This window comes from Andrena cerasifolii, chromosome 2, assembly GCF_050908995.1.
Source record: "Andrena cerasifolii isolate SP2316 chromosome 2, iyAndCera1_principal, whole genome shotgun sequence".
NCBI classification, from domain to species: domain Eukaryota; kingdom Metazoa; phylum Arthropoda; class Insecta; order Hymenoptera; family Andrenidae; genus Andrena; species Andrena cerasifolii.
Window position 1 is genome coordinate 18,476,827 of NC_135119.1, and position 23,174 is coordinate 18,500,000.

The 23,174-nt window shown below is 39.4% G+C and overlaps 6 protein-coding genes across 21 annotated transcripts in view; 2 read left to right on the forward strand and 4 right to left on the reverse strand.

Annotated features, from left to right (window-relative positions):
* The first annotated feature begins 312 nt into the window (after positions 1–312).
* Positions 313–3,193, forward strand: Septin1 (Septin 1). 2 transcript variants are annotated; one of them, XR_013084685.1, is made up of 7 exons: positions 313–700; positions 853–1,045; positions 1,749–2,007; positions 2,090–2,455; positions 2,531–2,635; positions 2,708–2,896; positions 3,066–3,193. XR_013084685.1 is itself a non-coding variant. In XM_076807026.1 (6 exons), the coding sequence occupies exons 1-6, from the start codon at positions 677–679 to the stop codon at positions 2,838–2,840; spliced, it is 1,080 nt and encodes a 359-aa protein (XP_076663141.1). In that variant the 5' UTR covers positions 313–676; the 3' UTR covers positions 2,841–3,188. The 2 variants fall into 2 exon arrangements, 1 of the variants encoding a protein (XP_076663141.1); XM_076807026.1 differs by having other exon boundaries at positions 2,708–3,188.
* A 1,869-nt stretch (positions 3,194–5,062) lies between these two features.
* Positions 5,063–6,511, reverse strand: LOC143366187 (mitochondrial import inner membrane translocase subunit Tim22). 3 transcript variants are annotated; one of them, XM_076807031.1, is made up of 5 exons: positions 6,384–6,511; positions 5,815–6,182; positions 5,557–5,741; positions 5,401–5,473; positions 5,063–5,334 (listed from the first exon to the last, which is right to left on the reverse strand). In XM_076807031.1, exons 2-5 carry the CDS (start codon positions 6,056–6,058, stop codon positions 5,249–5,251), a joined length of 588 nt encoding a protein of 195 aa, XP_076663146.1. In that variant the 5' UTR covers positions 6,059–6,182; positions 6,384–6,511; the 3' UTR covers positions 5,063–5,248. The 3 variants fall into 3 exon arrangements, with proteins under 3 accessions (XP_076663146.1, XP_076663144.1, XP_076663145.1); XM_076807029.1 differs by having other exon boundaries at positions 5,815–6,305; XM_076807030.1 differs by having other exon boundaries at positions 6,306–6,499.
* Positions 6,512–7,312: 801 nt separating this feature from the next.
* Positions 7,313–9,587, forward strand: LOC143378581 (cell division cycle 7-related protein kinase). Of its 3 annotated transcripts, none has more exons than XM_076830398.1 (8): positions 7,314–7,575; positions 7,666–7,873; positions 7,954–8,047; positions 8,126–8,268; positions 8,350–8,464; positions 8,712–9,042; positions 9,154–9,269; positions 9,379–9,587. In XM_076830398.1, the coding sequence occupies exons 1-8, from the start codon at positions 7,536–7,538 to the stop codon at positions 9,499–9,501; spliced, it is 1,170 nt and encodes a 389-aa protein (XP_076686513.1). In that variant the 5' UTR covers positions 7,314–7,535; the 3' UTR covers positions 9,502–9,587. The 3 variants fall into 3 exon arrangements, with proteins under 3 accessions (XP_076686514.1, XP_076686513.1, XP_076686512.1); XM_076830397.1 differs by having other exon boundaries at positions 7,317–7,575; positions 7,660–7,873; XM_076830399.1 differs by lacking the exon at positions 9,154–9,269 and having other exon boundaries at positions 7,313–7,575; positions 7,660–7,873.
* Positions 9,254–13,612, reverse strand: Unc-45 (unc-45 myosin chaperone). 2 transcript variants are annotated; one of them, XM_076830395.1, is made up of 5 exons: positions 13,240–13,612; positions 12,628–13,067; positions 12,202–12,531; positions 11,687–12,127; positions 9,254–11,576 (listed from the first exon to the last, which is right to left on the reverse strand). In XM_076830395.1, exons 2-5 carry the CDS (start codon positions 13,048–13,050, stop codon positions 9,951–9,953), a joined length of 2,820 nt encoding a protein of 939 aa, XP_076686510.1. In that variant the 5' UTR covers positions 13,051–13,067; positions 13,240–13,612; the 3' UTR covers positions 9,254–9,950. The 2 variants fall into 2 exon arrangements, with proteins under 2 accessions (XP_076686510.1, XP_076686511.1); XM_076830396.1 differs by having other exon boundaries at positions 13,174–13,612.
* A 500-nt stretch (positions 13,613–14,112) lies between these two features.
* Sccro4 (DCN1-like protein SCCRO4) lies at positions 14,113–18,010 on the reverse strand. 5 transcript variants are annotated; one of them, XM_076830488.1, is made up of 7 exons: positions 17,874–18,010; positions 17,703–17,795; positions 17,259–17,471; positions 16,758–16,896; positions 16,050–16,416; positions 15,780–15,987; positions 14,113–15,700 (listed from the first exon to the last, which is right to left on the reverse strand). In XM_076830488.1, the coding sequence occupies exons 4-7, from the start codon at positions 16,883–16,885 to the stop codon at positions 15,615–15,617; spliced, it is 789 nt and encodes a 262-aa protein (XP_076686603.1). In that variant the 5' UTR covers positions 16,886–16,896; positions 17,259–17,471; positions 17,703–17,795; positions 17,874–18,010; the 3' UTR covers positions 14,113–15,614. The 5 variants fall into 5 exon arrangements, with proteins under 5 accessions (XP_076686603.1, XP_076686604.1, XP_076686602.1 ...); XM_076830489.1 differs by lacking the exon at positions 17,259–17,471; XM_076830487.1 differs by having other exon boundaries at positions 17,703–17,952.
* A 1,957-nt stretch (positions 18,011–19,967) lies between these two features.
* Serca (ATPase sarcoplasmic/endoplasmic reticulum Ca2+ transporting SERCA) overlaps positions 19,968–23,174 on the reverse strand; it is a 54,528-nt gene continuing 51,321 nt past the window's right edge. For all 6 annotated transcript variants that reach the window (XM_076806674.1, XM_076806670.1, XM_076806669.1 and 3 more), the window contains one exon: positions 19,968–22,446. In XM_076806674.1, coding sequence (XP_076662789.1) covers positions 22,418–22,446 — 29 coding nt within the window. In that variant the 3' untranslated portion in view covers positions 19,968–22,417. The remainder of the gene's footprint in view (positions 22,447–23,174) is intronic.

A 23,174-nucleotide genomic window follows, 5' to 3' on the forward strand; every position in this document is an offset into this window, starting at 1 on the left:
CTATATATATATTGTAAATTACTCTTAAATGTATTGAATGTTTTATTCAGAGAATTTTTCATACAGTAGTATAATGTTACATTTCTATTCTAAATTTTACTTATAGTTTAAATAATAGAAAAATATGTATAGATAATAAAATTAGTTATACATATTCTGTAAATAGTTATAAATAGGGATTTCGTAGTAACTTCAAAAATAAAAAGGTATGAAAAGAAGGTGAAGATAACAATCGAAACTCCTGCGGAATATCAAAAGTATTTTAGTTGCCACGCCTAAATCTCCCCCAATTGAGGATTGTTCCCCTTCTCTCTCCACACACGGAGTAACATTTCCTGTACAGTCGGCGTAACATCTTTCTGCATCTTTCTTTCGCCGTGTAATGAATCAGTGGCAGATACCTCTGATTTGCTAATTATGCTCTCGCTTATTATTCAGTACATGTCAGTAACGGGAAAGTGATATTTACTAAAATTAGAAGATTTCGCGCGAAAATAACCTTTCTTCGTTTCCTTCGTCGTACACGTATGCCTCCGGTATGGTTGTGATGTCGCGGTCTGTCACAATACGGCGCCTGTTAGCCTGAAATTCGGTTTCGGCTTGTTCACGATAATATTCAACACGTCCCGCAATCGAAAACTTCTTTCTTCCCGTTAGACAGTATTATCACGGAAAAATGTCTAGCGAAAGCGTGAAGACGGTAAATATTATTAAGTTGAAGCGCGAACGACCTATGATAATTTAAAATATTTTTATGTTACACGAAAGAGGCGTATTACTCATTAACAACTGTATCTGTTTATATTCCTCCAAGATTACTAATTCGGTACATATGCATTTTCTTTGTAACAGTTCGCTAGCCTCGAGACCCCTGGTTACGTGGGATTTGCAAATTTACCTAATCAGGTACATAGGAAGTCGGTGAAAAAAGGATTCGAATTCACGCTGATGGTCGTCGGCGAGTCAGGTCTTGGAAAATCCACACTAGTGAATAGTCTGTTTCTCACTGATTTATATCCAGAGCGTGTAATTCCTGACGCTATAGGTATGGTCAATTTCATTTGAATATTTATATATATATATATATTTATTTAATTTCAACCTTGCGGTGTAGAAATGTGATTTGGTTTACAATTAAATTCCTAACCTTACAACTACCCACCTCTCACACTCATTCACACTCTTGATTATTACCCTATGTAATTAACGCACCCTCTCTCCCATACTATCTACTTTTCTACTAAACTATTCCCTCTCCTACCATTCCATTTTTCTTTCCTCCTTCTTTCTATACCCCTTAGCCATTCCACTACCTCCTCAACCCTTCTCTCCTGAAGTATTTTTTCCACACTTATATTTATTCATTCCACACCTACAGTCCTCCACCAGATGCTTTAACGACTCTATATCTCTTTCGCATACCTTACACCTTCTATCCTCCTCTTTCATCCATTACTTATTCCCCTCTTCCATATTTCCGCACCTTGCTCTTGCCATAAGACTCTGGTTTCCTCTTACTCCTCTCTCTTCCAAATATTCTGGCAAGTTTACCCTGTATATGTACTTGTACATTTTGTTGTACGTTGCTTCCCTTATCCTATCATTTGAATATTTATATATGACGGGATATCGTTGCTAGTTCAATACAAAAAAAGATGATTTATTTATCTATTGTGTATAGACTGTATATTTACATACGTTTATATCCTTTGTGTACTGTAAAAAATGTATTATTATTCTTTGAATAGAAAAAACTAATCAAACCGTTAAGCTCGATGCTTCAACTGTCGAGATCGAGGAAAGAGGTGTGAAACTTAGGCTGACCGTTGTCGATACCCCTGGTTACGGAGATGCGATTGATAACACGGACAGTTTTAGGGCTATTATTCAATATATAGACGATCAGTTTGAAAGATTTTTGCGCGACGAAAGTGGCTTGAATAGGAGGAACATAGTAGATAATAGAATACACTGCTGCTTTTATTTTATTTCCCCATTTGGTCACGGGTAAGATACATTAATTACAGCTTTAATCTATTAACTGATAACGACGGCGTCGAATGTAACGTATCACCTTCATTTTTGCTAGATTAAAACCGTTGGATATAGAATTTATGAAACAGCTTCACAATAAAGTGAACATTGTGCCAGTAATTGCAAAAGCTGATGTACTTACGAAGAAGGAAGTGCTGCGCTTAAAAAAAAGAGTCATGGAGGAAATCGAGGGCAGTGGTATAAAGATCTATCCTTTGCCAGACTGCGATAGCGACGAGGATGAAGATTATAAAGAGCAGGTTAGACAGTTAAAAGAGGCTGTCCCGTTTGCAGTGTGCGGAGCGAACACGTTGCTGGAAGTGAAAGGACGAAAAGTACGCGGACGATTGTACCCATGGGGTGTGGTAGAAGTTGAAAACCCCGATCATTGTGATTTTATAAAACTGAGGACGATGTTAATGTATGTAATATTTATTCGTAAAACTTACACACGAAATCGAAGTGTTTGTTACTAATTGCGTCTGTACATTTGTAGTACGCACATGCAGGATTTACAGGAAGTGACGCAGGAGGTACATTATGAAAATTACCGCAGTGAAAGATTAGCGAAAGGAGCTCCGGTACCGCCTCGCAGGCAAACGTGAGTATGAAGTTCTCGTTTCCGAAATGCTAAGGCCGCATTTATCGGTTCATCGAATCTTTCTGCCCACAGTATCGTGGAATCTGAGAAAGCCAACTCTGTGTCGGAAAAGGATCGTATTTTGCAAGAGAAAGAAGCAGAATTACGACGCATACAAGAACTTCTGGCAGTAATGCAGGCGCAAATGCAACAGCAGCAACCTTAATCACGTACGCCTTACGCACAAATGTGTGAAGAGGGAACAATTCTTCGCCATTGCAGGTGCCAAAAAAGTATATTAAATAAATGCTGCACTACTCGGGACACGATTTTAACACGAGTTCATACTTTCTAAGTATTTTTTACGAACGTATTCGCCAGCGATACGTTTTTTTATTCAGTATTTTTTTTTTTAAATACCAAGTCATAACTAAAACCATTCATATTCTAGTGTCTTAAAAGAGTCAAAGGTGACAAATCACAAGTACAGGAAACTATACATATGATATTGTAGAGTTCGACAAACAATATTCATCTATAATCATACACTACGGAAATGTACGATAAGTGCCTTGCATAAGGTGAATGTCCCAATTTCTGCTCATGTCCCCATTTCTGCTCATTTCGTATTCTCCTTATTATTATAAACGTTACGTTTGTACTATGGTTGCAACAAAGTAATTCTAAATTATTTGAACATTTACGCGAGTGTTGCACGAGCTTGGGGCTAATCAAAGTGCAACATAAGCAACGAAAAACTTTTAAAATGAGAGTCTCATGATTTTTCGACCGTGTTCGAGCTGGTTGTGCTAAGGAACAGGATGACTATTGGTATTCGATAATTGGGCAGAAAATAGTTTTTGCAGTAAAAGTTCCTATTTATTAACAAAAACAGATACCGTACTGTGCCCTGGATGTAGATTTTTTACTATTTTCAATTTATTTAAGTAGAAAACAGGTGATTAGGTTTAAGGTCAAGTGAATCACCGTCATGTCCGCATTTCTACTCACCAAAATTTTAGTAACAACTGCACAATTCAGTATATGCTGTAACCTCTATTTCTATTCGAAGGCATTTTATTTTTTGTTTATCATTGTTTTATGCTTTACTGTTGTGTTATAAAACAGGGTTGACTAACTGGTGGCTCGCGAGCTACCGGGGGCACCTCCGCCTTGCTGCCACGCTGAACCGGCCCCCTCCATACCTCCCAGACTCTGAAGATCGCAGTCGAATCCTCCTTCTTTCCTTCTCTTTTTGACTGCGATCGTCAGAGTCTGGGAGGTATGGAGGGGGCTGTTCAGCGTGGCAGCAAGGCGGAGGTGCCCCCGGGGGCTCGCGAGCCACCAGATAGTCAACCCTGTTATAAAACATCTCCATAAAAGATGTAACTTATTTTACCCTGAAAAGGCAACGTATTATGTGAACAGAAATTGGTGAGTAGAAATACGTACATCACTATTTTTCGTGAGCAGAAATACGGACATTTGAAGCATTATATTTAATCACAAATTACTAATAGTTAAACATCTTGAAATATCTTCCTTAAATAGTTTTTGAATTGGTTGATTTATTATTAAAGAATTAATCAATTACTCTGCGAATTTTGTACACCTTCTTTATGACGAGTAATCTCTTAAATGAGCAGAAATTGGGACATTCACCTTATTCCTTTTTAATAGAGCAATTTACACATCGCATTATTCAAACGCAAAGATCAAAAATAATATAATCCATTTTATAAACGGAAATTTATGTAACATATCGTTATAAACATTTAATATCTCACCACAGATACAGTACAATTCAGATTTGGTAAATTATCATGCAGTTACGTAATAGTCGCGTAGAGGGTATACAGTACATTTAACAGAATATGCATAATCTTTTAAATATTGTATGCTGAATCTCATATCAGAAACCATTAGAGAATCTAATAAGGAATGATACAGAGTTATGGATAAATGATTTGAGAATAATCTAAGTAATTGGAAGGAATTATCTATACAATTTGTGTAGATACATATAGATAGTAATATTTTACTAATATTTCATATTTTACAAAACGGACAGACAAACTGGGAAGTCGCACGGTTTGCAAGTCATATCTTCTAATGTTCCATGGTATATTTTTTTAAACGAGTGAAAAGACATTAAGACTGTTTTAGTACCAAACTGTCAGTAACCGATCAGTATATCTGGAAACTGAAAAATTTATTTTTTACTGTGATAGGACAGTGTCGAATAGAAGCTGCAGCTTTGAACTTGCTTACGTGTTTGCAATATGTAAAGTATTACGATTTATTTTAAAGCAGTATGTATTTTACTTTTACTTAATATTAATTAATATTAGCGAATTAATTCACCTTACAAATATATGCCATGAAAGATTTAGGTAATCCAAATATATTATATAGAAAGAAATGAGAGTTTGTAAGAAGGCATTCAAGTTATACAAGTGAAATGGATATCGTTGTCCCACAACGATCTTTATTTTACTTCTTAATTACTGTACTTATTTGTATGCATTTTTGTACTAAGGAACATCGCACTTCTCTGTGTATTGTATCCATACACGCAGAGTGCGTTTTATACCTTTTTTATACAAATATATCAACTACAATTTGTGAGAGTGTCTAAAATCTATGACTCATATAGTATTCTATAGCTGTTGAAAATGCTGCAAAGCCAGCGGCCCCGAATAAACCTGCCTTCACGCCAGCTGAAATACGAGAATATATTACGCCCAGAGGCAGGTATATAAGTTAATATATGTTAGCATTAGTACCTCTCAGTCCTATGATTCCACCTGTGAAGCCACCAGCATATGCGCTATTCTTCCAATCATTTTTACCTCTGTACTAAAATGAAATCATAGAATAACGTTAGGATATATGTACGATTGCGAATGAAAATACAGTTTCATACTCTATGGGAATATTACCGATTCTATTGTACATTCAATCGCTGTAAATACGCAACCGACTACAGCAAAGTTCTTTCCATAACTTGATGCTGTAGTTCCCATTTCTCTAAGCATTTCACGGACAGTTTGTTGCTTCTCGATACTAGTTAAGCTCGGGTTTACGCTAGCCGTGAACCAGCCTATTACGCCTCCCAGAAGATATCCTAAAAGTATAATTTCCTTTTAATTATGCCAATACAAACAATAATAATTTCATACGTCGCAATAAAAGCATACCTATACAACAACTGCAGATACTTTTGAAGACACAACTTTCCATCACCCTTTCTATACGTTTCTCATCATTGGTTTTAATTTGTACAGGACCTACGGTCCGTGGAATTATAATATTGTCTCTAAACCTTTGCTGGGTACAGACAAGATAAACGGCTAGTTTGTCCCAATCGCCGTCATTCGTAAAAAACCTTTTTTCTCCTTTCTCTTTCGGCGGTGGTGGTTTAGGTGGATCGATGTTAAACATGTTTATTTATGTGTATTCCAAATTTTTAAAGGAGACTGCGTCGCATCAATGCGTACAAAATGTCTTGAGGTTCCTCAGACTTAGTAGCAGAACATATTTGCACATTAATCTCGTGCAAATTAATCTACAAACCAATACTTGAACAAATATTCTCTCCCAAATGTGTTCGTATAAGAAATAAAAAGGAAATTAAATTAACGAATGGAAGTATATTAATTTGTTGTGTCAGAATATTCTTCGCTCTAACCTATGGTAGAAGATTTCTATTCAAGCGATGAATTAAAATCTGTTAAGAACTAAATTCAGTGCTCTCAATATTACGCACCATCTTTACGTAAATACAAATAACAATGTCCCATTTTGGAAAAAAAATCCAAATAGAATTTCTTCTTTCAAATCAAAGTGCACGATTCACAGTATCGTCATCCATGCATACTGTTGCGATCTCCGCTGTGTGAACTGTGTGTTATGTGAAGTTAGCTATAGGTCATAGAGATATCAAGTTTTGATGTGAGAGCGTAATTCAAAATCCTTTGTAGCGGAAATATTTATTGTAGAAGAGATCGAAACGGAGGACGAGGAAGGGTTTATTGCCAGGACTCATAAACACGTAGAGCGCGTTGTGTTAGATGTTAGATGTATATGTAATGTAAGTAGCCTATGTAAACTATGTAATCGGAAAGTGTGCCTCAACCACCAGCCGAGAGTGGAGAGAAGCGCGAAGGAAGGGCCAAGGACGGAGAGACGGCTACAGGACAACCCACTGACGAAACTTGAAGGATGTCATCGTTTTGATTGGACGAAAGGACCTGAGGAGGAATTTTGAACGATGCCCCCGAGTCAGAGGAGTAGGGTACTCAGAGGGCGCAAGCGAGGAGCGACTTTGTAGAAACGGCAGATCGGGCTTGTTAACAGAACAGTCAACGTCGAGCTATTAATTAAAATCGAAACATAGAGTTTATTCAGAAGTGTTTCCATTCTATTTTCTCCCACCATCGAAATTCCCGCGCAAACTCGTGTGCTGAGTGCGTCAGTGCTTCACGGGCACGGACCCGCCGTCTCATTTAAAATTCCCCACGGAATCGCGCAACAATACATACATATATATGTACATACATAGGTGAAAGCAATAAAAAAAAGTATTCGTAGAAGTGTTCGTGAAGCAGACGCCAGCCGTGTGAAGTGGGCCACTGTTCGCCGTGTAATTGTGTAGTTAGAATGATATTTTGGGCCGCGTATGATACTTCGTCTGTGTGTACTCCTCAAGTATGAATATTATCCACAAACTGTAAACAGATGTATAGTTTGAGTTTTTTTTAATGGCGCCAACGTCCGATGGCTCTGACAGGTTATCATGCACGTGACAGTTACTTTATTGCAATGTTAAAGACTATAGTTACTATTTTCATGAATAAAATAATTGACAAAATAGCATCGTGATTCTACGATCGTCCGTGTTATATGATAAATCAAAATTATGGAGAAGAAAACTCGAGTGGAAGAGGTTAACGAGGATGGTGAAAGATTTGTTATTTCATTTTAATCACAGAAAGCGTTTGCGATCTAATAAAAGGGAAGTAACAGGGTATCTATACTTTCAGAAACAGATAACGTTGTTGCCCTTAAAAATACGATTCCATTGTTGAAAGATTTATTCTACATACATGGAAAGGTAGGCGAAGGAACGTTCAGCTCCGTGTTCCTGGCTACGTTAAAAGCTTCCGATGGATCTAAGAAGTTTGCGCTAAAGCATTTGGTTCCCACTCGTCATCCTGAAAAGATTGAACGTGAATTGCAATGTATGCAACAGATAGGGTAATACTTCATCATTTTCGTATGCGTAAGGATATTTATGCGCTTGTATACTAAAGTATGGTAAATGAACTTCTTTACAGTGGACAGGATTACGTGGTCGGATTGGAGTTGTGCTTAAGAAGTTTTGAAACAGTGGTATTTGTAATGCCATACATGAGACACGACAGATTTGCGGTATCTTATTGTTGAGATTTCAGTTAATTTTATAGAATCTCATATGGAAGCTGCGAGTTAATAATTTTCTTTAAATAGGACTACGTACAAGACATGACTGTTCAAGAAACAAAGGATTACATGATAGCATTATTGACCGCGTTGCGAAGGGTTCATCAATTTAACATTATACATAGAGATGTTAAGCCTAGTAATTTCTTATATGATAGGTGCAATAAAAGGTGAACGTGTATAAATTACTTCAATACGAGATTGTCTTATGAAATTAATACCCAATATATCATTTCATTCTTTTGTTGCAGATATGTGTTAGTGGACTTTGGTTTAGCACAGGAATATGTAGCTAAAGAGAAGTTTAACAACCCTAAACCGATTACTTCCGAGATGCAATCTTTCAAACGGAAGAGATCAGACGAAGTAAACATTTATAATTATAAAAGCAAACAGTGCTATACTTGGATTTTCGAGAGTTGAGACCTGAGGCGGGTCCCTCGGACGCAGTATGGTTCCTCCTTAGGAACCAATGGTACGCTATGGATTGCAAGCGGCGTGCACGCTCCGTCCGAGGGACTCGCCTCAAGTCTCAACTCTCGAAAATCAGACTATAGCTTTATTTTCGAGAAGCATCGTATCTTACCATCATTCTCTTCAAATATTTTTCCAGAATAGTTTAAATCAGTCTCTTATTTCAAGAAAGAAAGTTACAGGAGAGAAATGTTATTGTTTCGCCAAACCAAAAGTCTGTTCGTTGTGTACTTTGAGGCCAGAGCAGACGGCTCCGAGAGCTGGCACGCCTGGATTTCGCGCACCCGAGGTTTTATTAAAACATCCTTCGCAAACACCGGCGATTGATGTTTGGGCGAGTGGAGTAATGATGCTATGCATCCTCAGTGGTACCCAACCATTTTTTCATTCTCCAGATGATTGTACAGCTTTAGCAGAAATAACGACTATATTTGGGTCGGCTAAAATGCAGCAGTGCGCACAGAAATTAGGTATTAAGAATATGTTTCGCTTCGTTTCATTTCTATCGGGAAACATTTTATTTTCTCCAATTTGCGTTCGATTTATTTATCATTTCTCCAACGTTTTCTTTGCCAATTCAGGGAAAAAAATTATCTTTAATGAAGATATACCCGGGGTCGACATTGTGTCTTTATGTCAGAAGTTGCAAAAGAGAAATAAGGGTTTAAATAGTAAAGATCATAGCGTATACGAGCAGGTATTTTAATTTATCATTTATTTACAAACATGATCGAACACTGAAATATCGTTTTAAAAGATCTCTTTCATAGCAGAATTTATAAGGAATATTTGTAAAATATTTTAAGGTATCGTCGGACACTCAATTTCCAAAAGAAGCCTATCATCTTTTACTAAGACTATTGGATTTAGACCACAAAACACGTTTCACAGCGGACCAAGCCTTAAACCATCCATTTTTTAAATTATAACGTATTTCTGACTCCTGTAATTGTTGATTATTTTTGACAGACTCTTATGGGAAAAAATATATGTATCGAAAGGTAATGAAAATTAATATTACATTTAGTTTTATTATAATGAAAATACCGCATATCTTGTGATTTGTACATATACATATGCACATATGCAAACATATAATACGCAAGTATTTATATAAAATAAATAATTTTATTTTGTTAAATAACAATAATATATGATATGATATTGTTAATAAATGCAACACTTCTATGGTTCGGTTATGCCTAAAGACAAGGAAAAAAGATACTTCGATATCTACACTCTTCCTTGCACTAATTGGTGCAAAAGACGAAGCTGAACACTTTTTTAGGCACTTTATGATATTCTGAAATATAATCAGCCTTACGTATATATTTCATGTTTTATAAAATCATAACCAATTTAAGCAGAAATTACACATTTATTCAACATTGTCCAAATTATCAGTATTTCGTGATGTTTGCCCTTCGTCGGAACTTCTAATAAGCTTCCATTCTGCCGCGGCTTCTAACGCGCCAGCCGCTAATTCCTTTATCCTTTGATTATCCACTGTATCGCTCTTGGTTAAAGCCATTAGAATCTCCATTACATCGGTTTCAATTAATCTGGTTGCGACGTCTTTTGTGCTTCGCACCATGTTCGAAACAATTGTAACTCCTCTATGTTGTAAAGCAGGATTTGGATTAGCTAGCAAGAAACGTAACGATTCCAGCCAATCCTTCGAGTCAAATATTTTGATGCATGCTGCTTTGCTGACCGATGTCAACATCGCTAAAGCACCTGCTGCTGCCATGCTGGTATCTATGTCTTCATCTTCGCAAAGAATTACTAGGTATTTAACTCTGTCATTCTCAGACTCGTAATACTTTATGGTATCCTCGCACATCATTAAGTTATTTATAACTTGAGTGGCCGCACGTTTGAGCATATCGTGATCTTCGTACATGTATGCTTCAACCTTTTGGAAGCCTCCTTCCTTCAGAATTCGTTTCCTAACGCTATCGTTAACACCGGCCAGGTTGCATAAAGCCATCAAGGCCTCGAAGTTCTCAAACGCGGAACACTCAGGCTTCAGAAGATTTACGAATGGCCGGACTACTTCCATTATCCTTTGCCCAGGGAACGCAACTTCTGGATTGATCGTAATTCCTAAACGTGCCAGAGCTTGCGATGCTTGCTTCTTTCCTTTGTCCGTTCCGTCTAAGGCCAATGGCAGAAGTGCCTTTGCTGCACCTTGCTGAACAATGATCCCCCTCACATCTTGTTGACTGCAGATCGCATTGAAAACGCGCGCTATCAGTTCTTTGCTGTTCTGGCTGTCCGTTTTGGAAAGGCTGACCAGCGCAGTCGTAACTCCAGCTTTAGCCAGCGAGATTAGTCTCTTGTTCACAAAGTCTATATCATCGAGCTCGTGTTCTTCGGGTATATGATGCTTCGCAAACTTGGCCAACTCTAACATTTCCGGTATAATTTCCTGCTTGTCGTAGGCATTACACAAATTCACTAGCGTCGTGACAACGCCATAGACCGCAGATTGGTCTCCAGTTCTAGCAAGTTCTATCATCGCTTGGATCGCCTCGTTGTCTTCGATTAATTTCTCTTTCACTTCAGCATCAAACGTGAGATAAGATAGTCCTTCTACTGCCCATCTTCTCATGTCCTTCTGTTTTTTAGGATTGATCAGGAACCTTCTGCATGCTTCGGCTAATTTCTTCGTTGCCCCATCGGCAAACGGCCTTATCGTTGCATCCGTACCGCCCGAGCTACCCAATTTACATAATCCTACCAAAGCGCGCACTTTAATAGAATCGTCCTTAGAGTTATACAATTTTTTCAATATATTCACGCCTTGATTTATAATAGCAGTAGCTTTGTCCTTTTTGGATGCGGCAGCAACGATACACTCGCAAGCGACCTTCTGTTGCAACACATCATCTGTGCTTGCCATAACAAGTATCATTTCCAAAATACCCTGCTTAGCAATTATTGTGTTCCCAACGTCCAATGGACCGAGCAACAAAGTTGTTATTGCAACCACAACGCGGACCTGTTTGAAAACGTGAAATAAATATGACAGAGGTCTACAGACCTACAGAGAGAGAACTACAGTTCTTAAAAAAACATTCCCATGGAATGTAAATAAGATATGCCGCTTACCGTAGACTCAGTGTCGGGTGTGAGTAATTTGTCGTTGATGAATTCATCTATAGCGCTTCTGAACTTTTCTTTTGCTGCATCGTAATACATATTTTCATAAATTCTCGCCAAGCATACACTGGTCACGGTCCTGGTAGACGCTGTTATGTCCATTGCAGATTCATACTTGTATTCTTCGAGTTCACTCGCTACTTCCATAAGACGCTGTAAACCACGAAGGTCCACCAATCGTTCTGCCCAGCTTAATGCTGTGTAGTGAATATTGCGTATAATGAGTTCTATAATTGCATCTCTACACAACCCTGAGATTGTTCTACTTGTTACGCTGTATAGTAAACAAGACAAGATCGTATCAATCTCCTTGTTATATTTGTCACATAATTCTTTATTCGGTTTTGTATCGGGTTTGTTATCCATCCCACTGTAAGCGTTAAGTATAGTCTGAAACATAATTTTACATTTAGATACATGTTTCAACAGAACCATAATTATCCATACTTGTGAAGTTTACCAACCTGCAGGTAATATTGGCCAGCATTCACTCTTTCCGAGATCTTACTGTTGATCATTTCTAGACACCAAGGTACGCCGATATCTTTCAGGATACTTTCAGTCCGACTTATATTATCTGTACATAATTCCGCCATGATTCGAATTCCAATTGTTATGATCTCTTCATTTTTCTCGAGTTTTAGGCTTTTCGTTATCTTGTTGACGACTCCCTCCTTAAACATTAGCTCCGCTCCCGCTCTTTCCCGAGCAAGGACAAGCAAATTGTTCATTGCTGTTTGTCGCTGTTCGCTGTCTCTCGTCATATCAAAAGCTATGTCCATCATTTGTGTTACCTTTCGAAGAAGAATATTGTAATAAGCTTTAATTTATACTGTCATGGTTTAGCGAATGCCTAATAATTGATCCTACAATATTATGTAACTACAAACCTTCGCACTGACGCGCGAGCTTTCCCTGTGTCTCTCCTGTACAATTTCATGCAAGCGTGCAACGACGGGTTGAATTGCCTTGTTGCCAGGATCCACAGAGATAATATATCTCGCATCTCGATATGCTTCCTCGAATCGTTCCAATGCTTCTAAAGCTTGACATCTGCGAAATAACGCTTTAGGGTCATTTGGACATATTTTAAGAGCTTCGTCACAGTCCTTAATAGCTTTCTTATATTCTCCTTGTTTCAAATACGTGGCAGCACGATTTTTGTGGTACACAGCTTTGTCAGCATTGTCTTCCGTTGTAAGTTTTAATGCGTTCGTGTAACAACTTAAAGCTTCTGACCAATTCCCTTTGTTGAACTCCTCGTTACCCTTCTCCTTCCATTCCTGTGCACTTAGATTCGTAGCTTTCGTCATAATTGGAAGTTTCTCGACTGAAAAAAACATTCGAATAAATTTCTTGGCAGAATGTCTTCATTCAACGAGACCAAGTAAATTAAATTGTCTTGAATTATTGAATTATTTAATATCAGGTCAAACCTTAAATGGACGAAATTGATTGTGAAAGTATTAAGAAACGATAGGTAATATCATTAGAATACGTACTAGAAGATTAATATTATAAATCGTAGAAATTTCTTTGACGGATCACGGGTGTGTTCCTTAAGTTCAATCACCGGCAACTTTTTCGAATCGGTGCGATGCGGTACTGAGGCTTGCACCGCTTCCTCATCGCGTTAAAAAGGACTTGGAACCGTCCAGATTATACTCGATGGTTTCAAGTTTATTTTAAACTGTGTTCGCCCCACGATCCGAACGAAAGTATTAATGGTCGGATTAAAATAGGTTTTTCCTGCATACATTCGTAATCATCCTGGCTATATCCTAACCTCATTAACCAGACATTTTATATATATTACTGTACATGAACTGCTCAACGTATATTTATTTAGGTACATAGAATCACGGTGCATCGTTCTATACATTTCGTATTGGAATCACGGCATAGGAAACGCACGCCTTTTGTAAATTCTAAATGGAAGGTTCTATAAATAGCTATATATATATATATATATATTTGTGTAATAGAGTAGTGATTCTCTAGGCAGTGATCGGAACAATGTGTATCGTCGCTGATTGGTTGCCGCGATTTGGAGCAAAAGCGGAAGTAGACAGAGAAAGAAACTGTAAAAAAGAAAGAGACAGGAATACTGATAGAAAGAGACAGAAATACTTTCAGAAAGGGAGAGAGAAATACTGATAGAAAGAGATAGATATGGTTTAGGTTATGTTATTTCCGGTTTTGCTCCAAAATGGCTGCGGTTAACCGATCACTCCCCAGAGGATCACTATAATAGAGAATATTGGCGCGACTTTCGAATGTACCGAACGATGTCCGCTAGTAGCGCGATGAAAGATTTATTAAAATAGAATTATCGTCGCGGCGTTCAGTTTTTGTAGAAGTAACGAAGAAACGGGTATTGAAAAAAGTATTTTATTATTTCACGTCCTTCGTTACATTACATTCTCCACATGGCAGTTACATTGCAGCGGCATACAATAATTTTAAATCCTTGTTTCTAATTCGTTTGTTATGTATGAGTTTATAATTTTCCATTAGATACTTTTCATCCATGAGTTTAAAGGTTACTATTAATTTGGAAGTCACGAGCGAGACTCGAAATTCAATTTCATTATTATATTGCTAATGACGTTATTTATAATAGAAGTACACATGCAGGAGAAAATATACATATACGTAAACAAATTTAATTTAATAATTAAACTAACTGGTAATTGCAATTACAATGATTACCTATCTCCTTATTATTACTTGAAAAAAGATTCATGCGGTATATTTCGAAATTGCAATGTACGTCCAAATATTTCGCTAATCGATAAAAGTTAACTAGTTTGATTCGACTAAAATATATTACAGAATTACTCCAACGATCACCATACACTAATCCATCGCGCTCGTCGCAAAAATTTTCGTGACAACAGGTATATAATTTAAAAACAGATTCGAATATAATTTCCTTTAATGTCAAAACAAGAATTAAATGGAATTTTATACACATTAAATTTACGGTTCAAGGTTCCTAATTTTCAGAGCACGATGCTTCTGAATAATTTAATTCCAATTGGATTTTATAAATGGTAGAATATTTTAATAAGAGACTTAATCTTCTAATTTACATTAATATTCGTGGCATTTCTAAGAAATGCTTAATGTCGTGTACGTAATATGTTCCAACGTGTCCTATTGTATTTCAGATATTAAACATTGTAATAGTACTTATATAGCATACATGTAATTTTATTCATGAATCTACATAATAGTGTCTGTAATTATTAGGTATTCTGCTGTGACATCGACACATGGTATTTAAATTTTGTGAAACTTTTTATCAAACGTATTTAAACAGAGTTTCGCATACATATATACAAATAAATTCGTAAACTCATGGAATCTTCATATGAAATAAAATTACTCGGAATGTAAGTCTCTTATAATTAGTTGTCGATCTATGAATTGCGAGATGCGAAAGGCAAAATAATGATTTTCTGCCTACGTTAAAGTCCATCGATTTTCAAATATTATTTTCCTTCGTTTCATTTTTAATTCATACTTGAAATTAGATTTCATTAATTGCATAAGTAAATCTTATATCAAAATAGTTCTATTTTCAATCACAAGAGTTTCTGCGACGAACTCTGGATCAGCTATAGATGGTGATAAGTAATTGAGAATGATCTAGAGAGTTTCTAAGTAGAGACTGTTTAGAACATACTACAAAATCATATTAAGATAAGCTACTTACAGTATTACTGATTAATAAAAAAAAACATAGTACGAATGGCGATAACTGAAATGTTGCGAGGTTATGATATATAAACAGAAATTTCGTTATTAACAAAATATGATGATAGAAGAGATGAGTTCTTTTTATTTCAGTGGACTATTTTTATTAAATGTTTCAGCTGCCTCTAACTTCCGTTGACGATGCTTCCTCACCTCGCTGCATTTTCAACCATTCAACAAATTCATCAAGCATTACTGGCCCTGCAAGAACAGTTTATATAAGAAACGTAGAGAAGAACTCGAGGAGCTACTAGCAGGCGGATGTTACGAATGTACATACATGCTCCGTCTAAATCATAATTAGATAAGTCATGATTGATTGTACGAGAAAATTCTAAAATGTTGCACCACTGATCTTTATTAATCACTTTGTACTTTGATTGATCTAGGAACTGAGCGAACTGTGAGAACAGTGGCCAATGTTTCCCCAAAAGTAATTGTAACATAGCTCTTGCAGTTTCCATGTCCATACTTCTTTGATCTTTGTCCTACAATGTGAAAGTGTTAACAACATTCTCCCATATCTGGAAACAGAAGTAACGATACTCACTCTAGCAAAATCATATGCATATCTGTAGATTCCTTTGAACGTATGTGGATCATTTAACTGATTCCTTAGGTACTCAAGTTTCTGTTGTATTTTACTAATAGAATCACACTGTAATTCCGAAAGGCCTTTTAACCACTCGCTTAGTGTGAAGAAACCCATTTGACGGGCATTCATTTTGTATGCGAGAACGAGCATCACTACATTCTCAGGTTCAACGCCGATGTCCTCGCAGAACTTTTCCATTCCCTCCGGCCCTAGAGTATCCGAATCGTCTGGTGTTGTGTATTCCCTAAACCATGTGATACAACGCTTTTGGGAAAAGGACGAGGTATTCGAAACATCTTCCGTTTTTGTGTAACGCCTTCCACTGAAAAAGAGTAGCAATTACTTCATCCACAAATACGAAGGAACGTTACTAAATAAGTTTTACCCTCGGCATCGCTTTACAGAATACAAAACATTATTTCATCGTCTGCTGAAATAAGTAAGTTCGGAATAATTTTCTATTCTATCCTTGTACATTATCGTGCCGTCGACACATTTTATGATAAACGTAAATATACGCTATTTAGTATTATTTCACCATACAAGCTTATACATGCTCGTTGCAAATATAACTATGTAGAACAAGATTGCAAGAGATTCTATCGTCTGATAGAATCAATTACTCGAGAAAATAATATAAAACTATGATAAAATACAGCTTACCTAGATGTATGTCTAAGCCGTTTTGACGGATGCCTTGGTATACCCTCTTCATGGGCACTAGGTGACATTTCAATAGATGTATGATGATGATTTGTGCTAGAGGGTGCTCTACGTTTGCTGCGTGGCATCCCTCTTCAAACTAAAACCACAATTTGACATACTTGCTGATAAACACATCGCCGTTAAATATATAAATCTGTAACTATCGTTTGAATGTTCCTGCGGTGATATGCATTGTGTGAAATAATTCATAAATATATTGCTAATCAATGTGTATTTTGCTAACAGAGCTATCAATTAGAATTAACCATTGCGCTTTGTAAGTACATAAGGCCAGTTGTTTTCGTAACAGAATCGTTTAATTCGAATTGAATTGGGGCAAAGGAAGAAGCATGAATTAATAAAACGTAGCCTTAACAATGAATATGAAAAAAAAAATTACATAAAGACTGTTTGTACGTATATCAGTGCAGCACACAGATAGAAGATCAAGTTACTTACCACGCAGCAAATATGTGATTAATTAGAAAAATTAAGGAGATTCGACGGATTCGTAATACAATTGGTTTATACTGGCTAAACTGACATCTCCTTTCCGTGTTATAAGAACGAGTGTGAGGTTATGTTCGGCAATTAATCGAGGTATCACGTAATTTTCAACTTCCCTTATACTAGTTTCGATCGCCTTGCACATGTGATATCGGAAAGAAATACCTGAGAGCCATTAACAGATCTTGTGAGAATGATTCGTTCGGAATTGCGTTTTTAATGTGGAAATAGACGGGGCGAGTTACTATATAAAAGTGCTTATGTATGCAAATTATTTTCAGCTGCGACAAGAGCCGCATTTAAACGCTGGCTATTCGCAGAAAGGTGGATCGATCATTACCGAATAATTCTAATGAAATATATAAATGTATAATGAATCAAAGAGACCCTCCCTACCTTGTTCAACGAACCACTAGAGTAATTGTACCAGAAATGTATTTCTCACAGTCAAAAGTCAACATCAATATAAAACTTGCTTTGCAATTCGCTCTACAAAAATAATATTAAACATAGCGTCAGCGTCGTCAAATATATCGTTAGTCTATTAATTTTTATGATTTGTACTACCTAAACGCGCTGCACGGTTAAATAAAACTTTTTTTCACAGCTCTGCTTTATTTCATCTTATTGCCGTCTCGAGACAGCATGCCTTTTTCGCAGGGATGCCAAATGCAAAATCTATTTCTCACTAGGTGGGTCGCACGCGGGGGAGGGGGCAACGTTGAATGAAAAAAGAAAACAGCCATCGATAATATCAGTCTAAGCAGCTATTTCCATACCTCTGACAGCTTGAATCGACGCGGGAAACTTGACATGTACGAAATTACTGTTTCCTATAAAAAATGTACATTATTCATGAGATTGGTTATTGATTAATAGCAGCAAATTTTATTTTAAATAATCACTTCGCTAATACTGCGAAGCGAAGTGAAGCTACTATGGTACGTTGGGAAAATTAGTTACTTTAGTAACTGTGAAAAATATTTAAGAAGATGTACACCATGCATGAAAAATATAAAAAAAAACGGAGTATTTCTCATTATATCGACTGTCGATATTATAGGATTGATATAATACCACAGACCAGGTGTAGGATAGACCTATTACCCTATGGGTGTTCGTGTCGCCACTCACACTGTGTTACCGACCCATAATTTGAGGTCTGAATGTAGTGGCATCTGCTCATGAACAGCGTCCAACTCAGGAACTACTCTGAACTGTGTTGAAATGCTGAAAAGTGCGTGCGTGCTTGTATACGTGTGATTTGTTCAGAGTGAGTTTGACATAGAGCAGGGATGTCGAACTAGCGGCTCGCGACCCGCAGTGGCTCCTTCTCCTCTTCGCCTGCTCCGTAGAGCCGTGGGAGAACGGCCACCTCCACACCTACTTCACTCTGATGAATTTCTACTAGTCTACTAGATAGTCTAAGACGAGTAAGACCTAATATAGTAACGGGATAATGAATGGGAAGACGAGGCTCCATTACTTCCAAACCTTTATTCGTACAGAGCTCTGTTGACGTACAACATTAAAAATAACGCAAGTTCTGGCGCTCTTTCAGAAGAAAATAATGAAGTTCGTTCCTCGAATATACTCTGATATATGGACGATTCGAGCGAGAACGATTGGAACGTTCGCGCGCAACCGTTAATTACCCCATTAAAAGAGCCGTACACGATTACACTCCGCGTTATACAACGTACACTGCAACTATTGGAAAATATCACGGATCTTCGTTAAAAAAACATGGCGCCGACTTCGCCGCGGCGCGAGAAACGTTGAGAATATTACGTCATGCGTCCCGATGTTCATCCAGCGAAGGATTCCTATCGATCACCGTACACATTCGATAACTTACTGCGCGAGCGAAGTCGACAAGGAAACTCCTCGACGATGTTGGGTTCGTGAACGTCACGCGAGGCTTCTACTTAGAAAACGACATGATTTTGGTTTCCGCGAAATGGCGAAATGTGACGACGATAAGAAGATACAGAGAGAACGAGCAAAAGAGCGTAGAGAGAATAGAAAATCGAAGGTAAGCGTTGATGGTACACGGTCCAACAGTTCCGCTGTCGATTACTTGGCAGCTGAGAGACCGTCCGCTGCCGTCGGTCAGCGGGCCACGAGACTTCTTACGCGTGCGATTACAGACAATAATTTCGGGACAGATACTTCATATATCTATGTTATCCGGGGTGGTAATACGTTTCCAATAACGCGTGAAACGAAAGCTATGTCCTAGGTGTCGCATCGGCGGTAGCAGCGACCAGCGACAGTGTTGCCGCGTATTGGCAACAGTCGATCGCGATGGAAGACGGTTCTTTGACGAAAGAAAAACGAGGAGAGAAAACGAGAACCGTTCAGCGCTGTTCCTTGGGTCTGGCGAGAGAATTAGCCATCAGTCTTGACGAAGAACCAGGGAGGGCTAGAGCGAAGTTGAGGAGATTTCTCTCCCTAAGTAAGAATCCCGCCTTCTGTTATCTGCGAGAGGATTAATCGGTGATAGAAAGTAGAAAGGAAAAAGCACGAGTTGAGCTTGTTCCAGGCGCATTCGAATCCTTCTCGCTCGAGGCCCGGACAGATCGCGTGCGCCACGTTGGCTCGCCGCGATCCTTTGTCTAAGTACCTGTGCGCTTTCTTCGCGAAAAAAAAATATCTGTATATATATATGTATATTTAATGTCTCTTAATATATAATAATAATAGTAATAATAATAGTAATAGTAATTTTTCTCTTTGAACATCGCGCTCGTAACGTATTTTATGTACAATGGTTGAATCTCGCGAGCTTCGCCGACCTCTCTAATGGCGTAAGTTTCGCGCGATGGTCACCAAGAGGCTTCCGCTGGTCGCTCGGTTACACCTCCTCCGGAGAGTCACGGAAATGAACGGACGATCCCTCGACGCTCACCGTGCCGCAGCGCAGAAGCCCCACCTCCCCCTCTCCCGCCCCCCCGGGTCGAAAGTTACGCCACGTGCGATCGTAATACAGTTTTTGTTTCGTCCCAAAGGTGTACCACTGGATACATTCGGCAAAGGGAGTGCACGCATCTTCGTTCACTGCTCGGCCGCGTCATCCCGGCAGTTCTCTCGTCCTGCGTCGTCGTCGTCGTCGTCGTTGTCTCGTTCGATCACTGCGCTCGGAGCGTGCTTCCGCTGCCGGATGCCCCGTCCACAACGGCTGGCCTGCCCCTTGGATCCTTGCACCGCGCGACGCCCCCCCTAACCACGAATTCGATGGGGATCCACCTCGGCTAGGCACGGTCCTCGGCGCAACGACGGGGGAAAAAGACTGTCGACTAGATCTAGCTACGTCTGGAACGTCCTCGTCGGCGGGGACTGAGTCCAGCGGACCCGATTGTCGTCTCAAGCGAACAGTCTGAAAGATCTTCCGTGTCGATGGTAGGGAGCAGAGTGGTGGGCCTGACTGGTAGTCTATGCGTCAGGTTTCCTGGAAGACTGGGATATCCGGGTTGATATCTTTGGTAAGGTTCGCTGACGCGAGGTGCTGAAGAAATAAGGGAGACTGGGCTGGATGCGGCGGTTATTAGAAGAAAGGATTTAATCTTCTTGTTAGCAGAGAGAAGAAACGGTTAGAAGAAGGTGGGTCTAGATAGAGGCAGAACGAGACGAAGCGTTGGGAAGATAGAAGGCACTTTGAGAAGTATCAGAGTCAGAGGAAAAGGGGAGAATAGCAATTGTCTGTAAAGATGAGAAAGTTAGGGACAAACAGATAGACACTCGTTGCCAGCAAAACGAAGCTTCTCAACCATTCCCTACGCTTGGTGGACAGGCAAGGATTTCTGTCTCAGACTACACAGTACACTCCTTTTAATCGAAGAAGAAGAAAAAGAAAAGAAATGACACAAGCTTCATCGTTGCGTTAGAAGAATTCTATGCGTCTAGCGTGTTAAAGGGGGGACCTAAAGACGGCGACTAGGCGCCTCTACCAACGGCGCGCGCGCGCGCGCGCGCGGCAGTTCTCAGCTCCCAGACGATGGACGAGAAAGTAACGCGCCGATCGGGAGCAGCCTCGGCAGCTCTACAACGCTAAAGATCGATAGTTCTGGAAACCGTGGAGGGTTAGAGGGTGGGGGTGATCCTTTTCTTTTCAATCCCGACTTTAATCGTTCTTTCTCTCTCTTTTGCGGCGACAACACGATAGACGAGATATCTACAGAATAAATAGAGGTTTCTGTTGCGCGATTGATCGGTAACTAAGACGAAAAGCAACGGCATAGGGCGGTGCAGTGCGTAGCCGGCGGGCAGGGGGAGGGGGGAGGGCGGGGGACCTATGCATATCACCCCTTTGCATCGACGTCCACTACGATCGTTTTTCTCTTCTCGATTTTCTTATCTTTGCTCGTTCCTGTGGAGAGCGTTTGTTGATATTACGAGAGCCAATTCCCGCTTGTTCGTGTCTGTCTCTTTTTCCCCTTTTTTTTCTGTTTTTTTCTTTTAATGAGCCGAGCTTGTATGTTTAGCTCGCGCTGCCGGCGGCACCGTTCCATTTACCGCAACATAACACAGACACAGCCATTAGTCGCGACATCTCGCCGATGAACAACGAGAGAGACGGCGAGGCGACTAGACACACGGGGCTCCGGTTAGATTTAGACGTTCCTCGTCGCGATGGCACTCGAACTCTCGGAATCGTGGCCGTTCTATCTTGCACTGTGTCGCCGTGACCTCGGCACGACTCCCAATCAATTGCTCTTGGTCTCGGGAACGAACGCCACGCCCCCACCCCCCCTCCATCCTTCCCTCCACTCTTCCCAAAAAATCCTCCCGGGAACCACCCTCGAAAAGAGGCACGCGTCGATCGGTGCACGATGAAACAAAAAAACAAAACTGGACGCGCCCTCTTTGCTGTTCAGTTTCTCCATTTGTCTTTGCTGTGTTTTTTTCTTCATTTTTCTTATTTTTTGCCTTTTCTAGAGAGAGATTAGTGTACGTATGAATGTGTGCGCGCGCGTGTGTGTGTGTTGTAAGTTTTCTGTCGTCCGATCCCATCGATCAGCTTGCGGGTTGTTGCGGGTGGGTGTTTTAAGTGCCGTCGACGATTTTCTCGTGTCCGGACTGGTGTCGATTCGTCCTACGCGGCTCGAGCTTTATTTTGTCGGCGTCACTGGAGGTGCCACTGAAAGCATATCATGTAGTTTGCATTATTTAGAGGAAGCCAGCCGTGCCCCCACACAGTTCTAGGCGAAACGCCTGTTTTTTGGGGGGGGGGGGGGGTATCGAGCAGTTGTTAGCGCCTCGCCGAGATCTAGCGATATCGTAAAAGGAGCTCGAGATCCTAGAGATATCAAATTGGTTTGTACATGAAGAAAGAAAAATTCAAAGATAAAGAGTGTAACAAGAATGTCGGATATGTAGTAAAAGGAAGTACACGTGGTCTTGAGTGGGTCTCGGTTTAGTCGCTATATCTCGACGGGGCAGTATATTGTATAAGACCGATGGCGGAGAGTCATGTGGCGTCGTGTTGTTCACTGTCCGTGTCAGTATGCCGCTAGTACAGGATTATCCACTTAATTCAGAACCCGCGCGCGCGAAAACACATGGTAAAAGCGAAGAGCGCTACAAGCATTCTCACTACTACAATCATGTGTCGACACATCCGCCATCTATGAGCCGTTGCTAAAACTGCAGGGTCATGTAGATGCCAGTAGAGAAATGCCAGTAGAAAATTAAACATTGTAATGTAATTACTACGTTAGCATATAACGAAAGTTATATACTATTTATTTTAACAGATATCCGTTTCAATGCCACGGGTTTTGCAGTTGGAAAGTACTAAGCAGCGAGACGAGCAGCTTTCATATTAATGCATAACAATCAGCCACGGTTTCATCGTTCACTAAGAAT

Bases quoted from the DNA above. Each gene is read 5' to 3' on its own strand.
- LOC143378581 (XM_076830397.1), top strand. From the start codon at position 7,536: ATGGAGAAGAAAACTCGAGTGGAAGAGGTTAACGAGGATG. The intron at 7,576-7,659 runs GTGAAAGATTTG...CTATACTTTCAG, and splicing joins GGAAGAGGTTAACGAGGATG to AAACAGATAACGTTGTTGCC. The intron at 9,043-9,153 runs GTATTAAGAATA...TTGCCAATTCAG, and splicing joins GCAGTGCGCACAGAAATTAG to GGAAAAAAATTATCTTTAAT.
- Unc-45 (XM_076830395.1), bottom strand. From the start codon at position 13,050: ATGACGAAAGCTACGAATCTAAGTGCACAGGAATGGAAGGAGAAGGGT. The intron at 12,532-12,627 runs GTTTGTAGTTAC...CTTCTTCGAAAG, and splicing joins GCTCGCGCGTCAGTGCGAAG to GTAACACAAATGATGGACAT. The intron at 12,128-12,201 runs GTTGGTAAACTT...ATTATGTTTCAG, and splicing joins CTGGCCAATATTACCTGCAG to ACTATACTTAACGCTTACAG.
- Septin1 (XM_076807026.1), top strand. From the start codon at position 677: ATGTCTAGCGAAAGCGTGAAGACG. The intron at 701-852 runs GTAAATATTATT...TCTTTGTAACAG, and splicing joins CTAGCGAAAGCGTGAAGACG to TTCGCTAGCCTCGAGACCCC. The intron at 2,456-2,530 runs GTATGTAATATT...GTACATTTGTAG, and splicing joins AAACTGAGGACGATGTTAAT to TACGCACATGCAGGATTTAC.
- LOC143366187 (XM_076807031.1), bottom strand. From the start codon at position 6,058: ATGTTTAACATCGATCCACCTAAACCACCACCGCCGAAAGAGAAAGGA. The intron at 5,742-5,814 runs GTATGCTTTTAT...TTATACTTTTAG, and splicing joins TATCTGCAGTTGTTGTATAG to GATATCTTCTGGGAGGCGTA. The intron at 5,474-5,556 runs GTAATATTCCCA...ATTTCATTTTAG, and splicing joins TTGAATGTACAATAGAATCG to TACAGAGGTAAAAATGATTG.
- Sccro4 (XM_076830489.1), bottom strand. From the start codon at position 16,885: ATGCCACGCAGCAAACGTAGAGCACCCTCTAGCACAAATCATCATCAT. The intron at 15,988-16,049 runs GTGAGTATCGTT...TTCACATTGTAG, and splicing joins ATGCATATGATTTTGCTAGA to GACAAAGATCAAAGAAGTAT. The intron at 15,701-15,779 runs GTATGTACATTC...CTGTTCTTGCAG, and splicing joins TTATGATTTAGACGGAGCAT to GGCCAGTAATGCTTGATGAA.